At 34.9% G+C, this 12,777-nt stretch overlaps 2 protein-coding genes across 2 annotated transcripts in view; one reads left to right on the plus strand and one right to left on the minus strand.

Annotated features, from left to right (window-relative positions):
* Nucleotides 1-4,808, minus strand: part of LOC110464363 (coiled-coil domain-containing protein 89-like) — an 11,642-nt gene extending 6,834 nt beyond the window's left edge. Inside the window, exons 1-2 of the mRNA XM_021519550.1 lie at nt 4,619-4,808; nt 2,135-2,607 (exon numbers count right to left, since the gene is read on the minus strand). Coding sequence (XP_021375225.1) covers nt 2,135-2,607; nt 4,619-4,678 — 533 coding nt within the window. The 5' untranslated portion in view covers nt 4,679-4,808. The remainder of the gene's footprint in view (nt 1-2,134; nt 2,608-4,618) is intronic.
* A 198-nt stretch (nt 4,809-5,006) lies between these two features.
* LOC110464328 (WD repeat-containing protein mio-B-like) overlaps nt 5,007-12,777 on the plus strand; it is a 38,384-nt gene continuing 30,613 nt past the window's right edge. The window contains exons 1-9 of the mRNA XM_021519505.1: nt 5,007-5,146; nt 6,513-6,704; nt 7,444-7,511; nt 8,780-8,862; nt 9,471-9,514; nt 9,691-9,749; nt 10,331-10,490; nt 11,588-11,689; nt 12,647-12,741. Of these exons, the coding sequence (XP_021375180.1) occupies nt 6,578-6,704; nt 7,444-7,511; nt 8,780-8,862; nt 9,471-9,514; nt 9,691-9,749; nt 10,331-10,490; nt 11,588-11,689; nt 12,647-12,741 (738 nt within the window). The 5' untranslated portion in view covers nt 5,007-5,146; nt 6,513-6,577. The remainder of the gene's footprint in view (nt 5,147-6,512; nt 6,705-7,443; nt 7,512-8,779; nt 8,863-9,470; nt 9,515-9,690; nt 9,750-10,330; nt 10,491-11,587; nt 11,690-12,646; nt 12,742-12,777) is intronic.

Here is a 12,777-nt window from a genome sequence, read left to right on the forward strand (position 1 = left end):
TATATAAGTACCCAGCAGTGTATATAAGTACCCAACAGTGTATATAAGTACCCAGCAGTGTATGTAAGTACCCAGCAGTGTATGTAAGTACCCAGCAGTGTATGTAAGTACCCAACAGCGTATATAAGTACCCAACAGCGTATATAAGTACCCAGCAGTGTATATAAGTACCCAGCAGTGTATATATAAGTACCCAGCAGTGTATATAAGTACCTAGCAGTGTATATAAGTACCCAACAGTGTATATAAGTACCCAGCAGTATATATAAGTACCCAGCAGTATATATAAGTACCCAGCAGTGTATATAAGTACCCAGCAGTGTATATAAGTACCCAGCAGTGTATATAAGTACCCAGCAGTGTATATAAGTACCCAGCAGTGTATATAAGTACCCAGCAGTGTATATAAGTACCCAGCAGTGTATATAAGTACCCAGCAGTGTATATAAGTACCCAGCAGTGTATATAAGTACCCAGCAGTGTATATAAGTACCCAGCAGTGTATATAAGTACCCAGCAGTGTATATAAGTACCCAGCAGTGTATATAAGTACCCAGCAGTGTATATAAGTACCCAGCAGTGTATATAAGTACCCAGCAGTGTATATAAGTACCCAACAGTGTATATAAGTACCCAGCAGTGTATATAAGTACCCAGCAGTGTATATAAGTACCCAGCAGTGTATATAAGTACCCAGCAGTGTATATAAGTACCCAGCAGTGTATATAAGTACCCAGCAGTGTATATAAGTACCCAGCAGTGTATATAAGTACCCAGCAGTGTATATAAGTACCCAGCAGTGTATATAAGTACCCAGCAGTGTATATAAGTACCCAGCAGTGTATATAAGTACCCAGCAGTGTATATAAGTACCCAGCAGTGTATATAAGTACCCAACAGTGTATATAAGTACCCAACAGTGTATATAAGTACCCAACAGTGTATATAAGTAGGATATAATGTATCACCATCCTCGATACTCCATGAGTTAAAACGCTCACTTATGCTCTCTAGTACACCCCTGGGATACGTATTGACAAAATTGAAGGCTCAGTGTGCACCACCTTGTGGATGAGATGAAAAGACTAGTTTGATCCTTTGATGTAAAATTTAAAGAATCTCTTGATAGCCTAATGGTAAATTTGACAGGTTTTGAAGTCGTATTTTGCTCTTCTGTAATATTTAAAGGCCCAGGTATAAACCTAGCGATTGGCCAGTTTTTTTTACCTGATACCAATCAAATTTGCTGTGACATACTCCAGGGGTGCAGAGAGTGAAGGTGGGCGTAACCCTGGAGTATCAAGGATGATGTATATGTTCACAATATATATATCTGTAGAGACAATCCTAGTCAGATAATGAAAGAAATCTGTTCCTATCAGAAACAAGAGTACCGCGGGGCGGAACAAAATACGCCCGTTGAATGCAATATATATACTTTCTTACAATGAAATAATATCTGCATCATTCTAAGATTGGTTAGCTGATATGCTATAAAAAATGTAGGAGAAAATCTTCGGACAAAAAATCAAATACTGAAATGAACAAAAGGCAATAAATTTTGCAAAAATTGTTGAATCAAATTTCTTTTAAAGGAGACAACTTCATATCATGATTATAAAGTATACCAAGTTTCAAAGAGATCCGGTGATAAATGAAGGAGATTGCTGGACAAAAATCAAATACTGAAATAAACAAAGGGCAATAACCTTTGGAAAAATTATTGAATCAAAATTCTTTTAAGGGAGACATAACTTCATATCATGATTATGATATTTACCAAGTTTGAAAGAGATCGGTCAGAAAATATAGGAGGAGATCTCCGGACAAAAATCAAATACTGAAATGAACAAAGGGCAATAACTATTGGAAAAATTGTCGAATCAAAATTCTTTTAAGGGAGACACAACTTCATATCATAATTATAATGTATACCAAGTTTCAAATACATGTAGATCAGTCGAAAAATGTAGGAGGAGATTGCCGGACAAACAAAGTTTACGCCGGCCGGCCGGACAACGCCATACCATAATACTACCGTCAAATTTGACGGTCGTATAAAAAGGGTGTTCTCTCGAAAACCATTTGATTTACATGACATTAATATTTGTTCCGACGTTATAATACTTAATACCTGTTGCGATGTTCCAGGGTGTTGCACTGTTCCTTGAGACCTCCAAGTTTTTTCTCTAGTTCACTTATCTGTTCTTCCTTTTCAGCAATAGCACCAGAAAATATACGAGCATTTTCATCTCTTAAACGAGAATTTTCCTCTCGCAGGTCTCTATTTGCTCTTTTGTATTCGTCTTTAATCTTAATCATTTCTTGATGATTGGACGCCAGGTCGTCAAACCTAGCATTGAGTATATTGTATTTCCTGATCTCTCCGTCCAACATCCCTTTAGATGAATCCCGGAAGCTGATAAGTTCCTCATTGATTCTGTCCACAGATTTAGTTTTGGATGCGACTTCGTCTGAACGCTGTTTCAGAATCATGATCAACTGAGACTGTTCGTCAATACGAGAGCGAAGCATGGCCTTTTCTGTCTTATCATCAGCCGATAATCCCTTAAGTTTGGACAGGTTATTCTGCATATCAGACATGTCCTAAATAGAAAATGACAATTTAGATATGTATATATATATATTCAAAATATAATGAAAATTATTTCATTGTTTAGTATACTACATCAAAGACATACATTATCAAGAAATTATTTTTCATTACATTATTTCAGCCACTGGCAGGCACTTCCCCCCAGCCAAAAATTGCCTTGTTTCCCCCAAAACCAAAGAAAATAATCCTCAAAAAAGGGAATATTTTCCCAATTTGTATAAATATGCCTGGTACTAAAATTTCTCAATTCATCCATGTATCGACTGCTGTAAGATTTAGGTAGAAAATAAAAACACTTTATTGAAATTGAGGACACTTTTCTTCACTATGACAAAAATTCATTCTCAAAAGAACACTCCATATATAAGAAACCTTTCAAACGTCCTGTCCGACTGGTAATTAATTTAGATGGATGACACCTGGTAAATGTTTACAGGTATTAATTGGCTCATTACACTGAGTTTACTTATGTACCTAATACAATAGATCATAAGTTTATAATATAGCTATACATTGAATGTCCTTAAGCATCCTCGATACTCCAGGGGTTACGCTCACTTTCGCTAACTCTGCACCCCTGGAATATATGTCATAGTAAAATTGAAGGCACAAAGAAAGCTGTTTGATTGGTCTAGGGTTAAAAAACCTGACCAATCACTAGGCTGATACCTGCACTTTGAAGATTACAAAAGAGCGACACCCGACTTCAAAGCCTCTAAATTTTACCATTACGTGACCGCAAGATTCTTTTGATGAACATCAAAGGATCAAAATAGTCTTCTTGTCTCATCAACAAGGTGGCGCACACTGAGCCTTCAATTTTGCTATGACATATTCCAGGGGTGCAGAGAGCAAAAGTTAACGTAACCCCTGGAGTGTAGAGGATGGTCCTTAAGTAGCAGAAAAGGTTTTGGCTATATGAAACGGTTAAATTAAAAAACAAATACTACTACACTTCACATAATACAAATGTACTACATGTATGCAATGATGCAAGCTATGAAGCATTACCTAAAATGATATTGAGCATTTGTAAGCATAATAGCTATAGCCAGATATTGCAAAATGAAATACAATATGTAAAAAAAAACCAGGCTATTCTTAATGTTTCACCATATATTACTAGAATCATTTTCCAACACTCACTAAATATTTACCAGAACATGGTTACAACATCAGCCATATTAAAAGTCAAATTTCTTTTAATCTAATATTTAGACTGAACTTTATGAATATAAATTAACATTTCCACACATATAAATGGCAAATCATCAAAGAATTTTTATTTAATGTTATGTACTCTGTGGTCTGTGGGAAGGGTGAGGGATGGGAGTAGAGGAAAGTCATCAAAGGAAAAGTTCTGTTCTGATAAATCACTTAAATGGTCTGATTTCAGTCTTACTAAAGATGATCATCATTCAGTAAGTGATAATTATGGGACTGAAAGCTTAAGGATTAAAATCTACTCACACCACACTTTAAAATAATGTATAAAGCCAGCACATTTTGCATGAATCTTGATGATTATCATACAAAGAGTAAGCATGCTTCATGTTATTAATCAGTGTAAAAATGAATGTCGTACGAACAGTAGTAAACTAAATATTGAAAAATACTTTCATCTCTGTACATTTTCCATGATTTATATATATGTCCTGTACCAGTGATGAAATCTAATTTCCATGAAGCAGTATTTTCCTTGAATTTCAAACATGAAGAGGTAAAATGCAAAAGTGACGACCAATGGATTTTTTTTCAAGTTTCAGTTGGCGTTCATATTGACTTGTATGAATGCCAACTGAAAGCAGTGTATAATAAATTGCACACCCCTGATTCAACAATGATATGCGCTCTGCATGCAAAATGACATCATACAAAGCAGCAGCTTAATTACACTCTGGTCGCAACGCTAGGGAATATCAAACCACCACACGGAGCAGGGAAATGCGGGAACCGTCCTCCCACGGGTCATACCCAGAGTAAAAGCCTTTTAGGCGTCACCTTATCACTGTCCTCTACAACGGATCTGATGTCCTTCGGGTTTCTTGAATTTGACGACATGATGTATTAAGTCACAAGGTATCAGTTGACATTAATGAAGTTATATAACCACACAAGTCCGTAGATAACAACGATATAACCCATGTCTTTCATCTCGAAGAAACTTCAATTTCGCTTAGAAACATGACGCCGGAAGTGCTCACTTTATGGTAAATTCGTTTACGACATTTAATATTATAAATATTAAAGTATTATTAAAATTCAGTTAGAATCATTTATGTGAAATATTAATAACTTATCATTTATTAATATGCTTATTTATGATCATGTCAGAATCTTATGATTTGTGAACGACTATCGTAAATTAAAATATCGTGTTGACTTCCGCTCAAAACGAAACGGCAAGGAGAAGGTTTTTTAACTGATTTGTTCTCTGTTTCTACACGGGTTTGAAGACTCATTTAACATTTTGATGATACAAATGAAAGTATTTCATTTTAAAGATACTTGCTGTCAACTGATACAAACGTAAGCATAGAAGTAGTTGTATTTTTTTATATATGAATTTTGATCAATTTCGCCCCCTTCCTATGCACCTTTGCACGATACAATTTTAGAGCGAAATCTTTTTGACTGGCGCCGAAGTGAGCATAATCCTATCCGATGAAAAAATAGCCGACTAGTGGTAATTCTTTTTGGATCTATCATTGTCACCTTGTCAGCAAACAATCGCGGAATGGATCATAATGACATTTGGAATAAAAAAAAACTGAGGAGGTCGTACAAGCAAACACAATCAGGGAATTTGAAATTGGACTGGACAATTATTGGAATAATTTGGAACTAAAATATAATCACTTGGCTGGACATAATATCGTTAGCGGAAAGAACAATTAGCATACTCAACAAGCAACAGTCAATACATTTGAATCCCGATTGGATAAACATTGGGGCGATTGCAACCTGAATGCTTTTTTAACCACATACATTATTGTACATCTGGATAGTAATGAACATATTGTGATCTTGAGATATGTAGGTATATGCCTGCGTCCAGTATTATTATAATGCTAATAAACCTTTATTGATTTAGAATTAACATTGTACATCATAGATGAATGATATTCACTATTATAAGTTTTAGTCATAAATATAAACTAGGCCAACATAGTCGGAAAAAAATTATGTTTTGACTCATTTTCGTTGTCTTAAAATTCATTGTTGATTTCAACATAAATAGTTCAATTCTTTTCTGACTAGATATATAGGTGTACATTATTTATGTAAAGATTAAAAAAGACAAATATCATAAAAATAGAAAAAATAAATCTTTAGTCTATTAAAATGTTGACTATTTTGTTCATATTCTCAAAAACGTACAACCAAAGACTGGTGAAACTTTATGATCTGGAGATAGTAAATGTACACATATGTGGACTTCTTTGTATCTCAAGTTATTTTTATTATGTCTCTGAGCTGTATTTGTAATAGGACGAGGAATAGTGATAAAAATAGTGCCGTCGCTGGGGCTGGAACCCGCGACCCTTGACTCTCTAGCCCGATGCTCTACCGCTGAGCTAAAGGGAAATTCCCTACAGTTGACGCTTGTAAGGCAACCTAATTAATCCACATCTTTTTCATATTTAACAATTGACTGAATATCGATTATAGCTTGGGCTGTGCGCACATCTCTCATAATTCAACTTAACTTCTTAAATAGCTCAAAAACAGCTACATGTACACACACATGTATTTTAGATTGGTAAATATATTCTGAATATAGATATACAGTTTTTGTGATAGGTTGATATAGATATTGAGGCATTTTAAGGAATGCACTTGACTTTTATAATATGACAATCATGAATAACCATTTTTTTTTATAAATTTACAGACATTATGAAGACCAAATGAAAAAAAACACCCTGATCTGTAAGCAGGAATACTGACCGACTGACCATGTCTACTGTGACAAAAATCCTGTGGTCACCCACTCAAAATGACCTGTTTCTCACTTATGGGTCAATGGTCAATCTATACAAGGTCACTCGGTGCAGTGAAAGCGATGCTTTCAAAGGGAAACCAGGTATGTTGTACATACTCAATATAAACTCATTCAATGTACAGTATGAATTTTAGATTCAGAATTTACTGCTATAAACTTGTGAGGATCTTTTTTTAATTTTTATTTTCAAACCCTCAAAAAATGACAGGATATATTGGCAATCTTAATTCAATTCAACTTTATTGCATTAGCAATGAAAGAAAGTTACATTATATGGATAGAACCGACCAGCAAATTAACACAACAGTAACAAAAATATAAGAACTGTACTCAGAATATAAGCATAATATTGAACTTGAGCACTTTGCAAGCCAGCCTTTATCCTCAGTTCAAAAGACTTTTTAATGAAGAGACCCAAATCATGCAAAAGGTTTGGTTCATTTAATGATGTATTTGTATGTCATTTAATGATGTATTTGTATGTCATTTAATGATGTACTTGTATGTCATTTAATGATGTATTTATATGTCATTTAATGATGTAATTGTATGTCATTTAATGATGTATTTGTTTGTCATTTAATGATGTAATTGTATGTCATTTAATGATGTAATTGTATGTCCTTTAATGATGTAATTGATCTATTTATTTTGAAAAATAATAACTTTTCATTATTTCATATTACTAGTTTTCATGTATCACCCTTTGAAACAATGTTATACAATGTTCTAAAGAAAAAAGGTTGAGTAAATGTCATGGTTTATAATTGATGGTTTATATATATATTCATTCCAGTATATTTGAATCTTTTCTCAATAGCAACAAGACTGTCGGACCATACCTACGGCATCCACGTGGCTGTTAATTCTGGAATACAATATTTAAAGGTAAGGCCATCTGGTAAAGACTACAGGACGGCTTGGTTAACGTTGTTATCTACTTAAAGCTGACAGTGCAAGTTAAAAGCTTTCAATTGAGATTAAAAACAGTATATTTTTTTTTCAAGTATTTTTTTCTGGTTTTGAGATCTTCTCCATCTCTTCCGACTATCGTTTCCAAGGAAGTGTCAACATTTAAGTTTGTCCTTGCTTGGTAACAAGTATGGGTCTCGCTGGGTATACCAAACAAGGACAAACTAAAATGTTGGCACTTCCTTAGAAACGGATAGTCAAAAGAGATATCTCAAAACCAGAAAAAAATGAACTTTTTTTAATTTTTTTTATCTCAATTGAAAGCTTTTTATCTTGCACTGTCAGCTTTATGCTCTGGACCATACAAGTCTCTGAAATGTCATGGGGAGTTTTATTTTTACATTAACACCATCACATACACTATAACATCACATGTAATAACGACAAATTCATTTTGAAAGGTAAAGTGTTTTTTAAGGTCGACTGAGCTCTGCTCAATTGACCTATTTAATCACATAAGATTATTGCTTTTCATTCGACATAGGTAAACTTTTTTTTTATTTTTGGCTTCTTTTAAGAACCAATGAAGGATTTCTTTCCAACTTGGTGAGGATCGTCCTTGGTAGAAAAGTGTTTCAAATTGTAAAATGCAGTTCATACCCCACCCAAGGGGTCTTCAAGGAAGGGCTCAAAAGGGGAAATTGACCAAAATTCAAAAATTCTCTCCTTCATACCAAGAGGTCCTAAAATCAGATATGCTGCATAGATGGGAAAAAAATGTTACCCCGGGGTCAAACATTTTTCCCTGTGGTGGTGTTAAAATTTACCAGTAGCTTCGATATTCAAAAATATACCACCTTTTGTATATTTCTTATATTTTCTAGTGGAAATAATTCAAACTAGGTTAGAATTATCTTTGATGAGTGGAAGTTTGATGGTATGCAAGTTTAGACTCTGACCCCACTCTTGTGTCTAAGAGGTGGATCCAAAGGGTGAAAATTGGCTAAAATTTTGGGGGAAAAAATCTACTTCAGACCAAGAAATAAGTGTCTTAAGATGTTTTATGAGATATGTAAATTTCGTTAACATTCGTTAAGTATTTGTCTGTGACTAACATTCTAGGTATTTACAAATCCTTAAAAAGTTATTCTAAATATTATGAAAGTGTTTGTATTTTTTGTTTTCTTTAATAAGTTATTATCAGTACCTGGATACTTTATTGACAGGACTCTGTTTGCTTTCAGACTATTGCCTGGTACCCTGGCAGAGATGAGCAGGATAATCTAATAGCTGTCGGACAGCAAAATGGCAAAATCGTTCTGTCCAGGTAAAATTATTGTTCTGTCCAGGTAACAAAATCATTCTGTCCAGGTAACATGATCATTCTGTCCAGATAACAAGATCAATCTGTCCAGGTAACAAGATCATTCTGTCCAGATAACAAGATCATTCTATCCAGGTAACATAATCATTCTATCCAGGTAACAAGATCATTCTGTCCAGGTAACATAATCATTCTATCCAGGTAACATAATCATTCTATCCAGGTAACAAGATCATTCTGTCCAGGTAACAAGCTCATTCTGTCCAAGTATCAAGATCATTCTATCCAAGTAATAAGATACTTCTGTCCAGGTAACGAGATCATTCTATCCAGGTAACAAGATCATTCTGTCAAGGTAACAAGATACTTCTGTCCAGGTAACAACCAGGGAACAAGATCATTCCGTCCTGGTAACAAAATTATTCTGTCTAGGTAGCAAACATTGGAAAAATTTAAATGCAAGTGACAGAAGAAAAGGGGTGATATTATAATATTGTTTTATGATTAAAATTAAGAATCTTTCACAACATGTATTTCAGTATTAATTTTGTATCATTTACTGGTATGCCTTATTATTTTATTCTTTCATGTTTTTTCATATTCAATTTTAGTTTTGGACAACCAGGTTGCAGTGATCTTGTTGGAAAAGAATTCAGTAAGTGTTATATATTTTACACAAAAAGTTTTCAGAATTTTATCCACATTTGTGTATACGTATATATGGCTTTTAACCGTTTTCAACCGTTGAAAAATGAACTGGAATGATATGAATGTTTTAATTGTTCCTATTATTTTGGAAATTTAAAAGTAAAATATTACTGAACCTTTCAGGTCCCAAACACAGCAGATCATGTGCATACTTGGCATGGAATCCCGTGGAAACCAATTTGGTAACTATGTAGATTTGAGTAATTTGACAATAACAATAGATCTGAAACACAGTCCTGTACCTTATAGCTGGAAACATGATAAAAGTAAAGATCAATCTCATACAAAAGGAAAGTCACCCAATTTAAAGAAGTATGTTTGACACGGTTTTATCCATTCTGTTATTGAAACATTTCTTCTTCCTCAGGCCGCAGTGGCCAAGTGGTTAAGGCGTCTGGCAATCTGCTACCCCTTGCTCTCTACCACTAGGTCGTGGTTTCGAGACCTACATGGGGCAGTCGCCAGATACTGGCCGTAAGTCAGTGGTTTTTCTCTGTGAACTCCGGCTTTCCTCCACCACCAAAACCTGGCACGTCCTTAAATGACCATAGCTGTAAATAGGATGTAAAACACAAACATACCAAACACTTCCTCAGGAAATAAACATTAAAACACACCTTGTGTATGTTAAGTTGTTGTGGAATTTTAATATCTGGACCACAAAGTTCCATCATCTTATATCAAAGTGCTGTACGTACCCCTGTTTATGTGGTATGTGTGTCGCAATACGTATTTTATGCTGATGTCGCTGTTGTGTTGCCAGATAGCGGAGGGTCTAGAGAAGTACAGGAGTGACCCCTGTATCCTGATCTGGGATATCCATGCCAAGCCGGGCAGTGAGATCACTTCTAGTCTGGAGCGACAACGTTACAGCTCCTCCATTAGTGAATCCAGCGTCATCACCAAGCCTATCACAGAACTGGGTAACTACAATGAAATCTGTCTTTACTGACATCTAAATGACTTAAATATTTGGTCTGGTATGGTACTGTGTCAGTAAAGCCAGTATTAAGACAAAGAAACCAGTGGTTAGCGACATAAGTCGTCCATTGATAAAAACAGTCAGCAATGTCAGATGTCAGTAAATTCAGTTGTCAGTAAAATCAGTCAGATGTCGGTAAATTCAGTTGTCATTATAATTAGTCAGATGTCGGTGAATTCAGTTGTCAGTAAAATCAGTCATATGTTAATAAATTCAGTTTTCAGTTAAACGAGTTGTCATTTAAGTTAGGTGTCAGAAAAATCAGATGTCACTGAAACCAGTCAAGCATCAGTTAAGTCTTTGTCAATAAAACTGGTTTGATGTTGTTTTTAAAACCAGTCAAGTTTCAGTACAGTCGGTTATCAGTAGAACCAGTCAGGTGTCAGTTATGCCAGTCATAAGTAAAGTCAGTTGTCAGTAAAATCAGTCAGGTGTCATAAAATCATTTGTCAGTTAAAAATAACCATCTGTCAGTAAAGTCAGGTGTCAGTAAAGTCAGGTGTCAGTAAAGTCAGGTTTCTGTCTGCAGTGTTAGATAACATCAGTATTCCAATTTCAGTGATCTGAAACTACTACCTATGTCCTAAAGGATTGCTTTTACTTATGTACATTTACATACTAAAAATTAAAACAATTCATGATTCTGGAGCAAGATTTAAGTCTAATGTATATATGCCAAAGTATCATTTACAACTTCACAAATCAAGCCCAGTGTTTTTAGGACTGCTTAGATATTAGTGAAGCTGAGGTCCTCATCTTTATCTATTCTGTATTTGCGAATTGCAGAGTTATCTTCTCTTGTGACCAGGTATTGATTGTTACGTCATTGGTTTTTGTGAGAAAATTACGTCGTTTTCTCAAAAATTGATGACGTTACTCTCACAAACCAATGACGTAACAATGAATACCTGCTCACAAGAGAAGATAACTCTGCAATACGCAAAGACAGAATTGACCTTCTGTTACATTTCAATTCCCTTTAGCTGATTTTGATCTTTTCCTATTTGAACTGTTCTGACCTTTGTGTTTGTTTGACAGGTCCGGGTGATACTACAGGGTCCCTCGCCTGGTTCCAAAAGGACTCCAAGACATTTGCAGCAGGGTTGGGCTCCAAGTACATCAAGATCTTTGATTTAAGAGGTACTGTTATCTCTGATTAAAGTATGGTAAACAATCAAATATATATCCCTGTTACTCAAAATCTACTGTAGCTGCGGGAACCGTAGCTTCTAGGCCCGATCTTTAAAAAAAAATAATCTATGGACCGATAACAATAAAAAAAAAAAAAGTCGGCCTAGAAGCTATGGTTCCCGCAGCTCAATCTACTGTAACCTCGGTGCAAATTTATAAACGTTTGAACAAACTTTTCTTTTAGATTTTCTAGGTTTTACTTTTCACAGGAAAAAAAAGTTTAAATCCGTGTAGAGAAAAATCTGTAGATAATATGTAACCAAATATGTAATAAAATTGAATGGAACACACTAATGATCATATTGTCACATATCAGAAATCGGGGGAAAATGTAAACGTGAATCAAATCAAATGCGAATGTTTCATGGTGCAGCTGTATCAAGGTGAATAGTTTTTCTAGGGTTTAATAAAACAAACAATTTGTTAAGGAATATAAACAGTGATTACCTTCCTAAAGCAGCACTGTTTGAAACTAAACTAAAACGGACAATGGGCGTTAAGGGGAAATTTGCTTAAAAATTGTCATAACAGTGTTCATTCGTAGAAAGGAATTTTTGTTTGTCAAATGTGAAGGCTTTCAGTTCTGCATGCTAACTGCCTAAAAAAAAACATCTTTTGGCTATTTTTGCATAGCAACGCAATTTTGTTGCTATGGTAGGGCATCTACAAATGCACCAAGAAAGATGGCCCCAATAAACAAATATGATGTTAATAATAGAAAATGTTAAATTAATTCAAGTTGAAATTTTCACTTTGTATGAGGCCAAAAATTACCCATAATGCACCAAGTCCTTTGACTTGTTGTCTGTGTTTGATTCTCTCAGAGTTTTCATAATTTATTGATCAACTCACAAACTGAAAAAATTAAGACAACATCTTGATACAATCACTGTCCTCTTTCGCCAGAGACAAGCAGACAGCACCTGACTACGAACACCAAGAGTGTTTATGGTATATGTATGGACCCCAAGAACGATTATAGACTAGCCTCCTACCATGAGGTAAGTTTTCTACCAAAGCTTTGGTTCAACTATCTC

This window comes from Mizuhopecten yessoensis, unplaced genomic scaffold, assembly GCF_002113885.1.
Source record: "Mizuhopecten yessoensis strain PY_sf001 unplaced genomic scaffold, ASM211388v2 scaffold10985, whole genome shotgun sequence".
Lineage (NCBI taxonomy): Eukaryota > Metazoa > Mollusca > Bivalvia > Pectinida > Pectinidae > Mizuhopecten > Mizuhopecten yessoensis.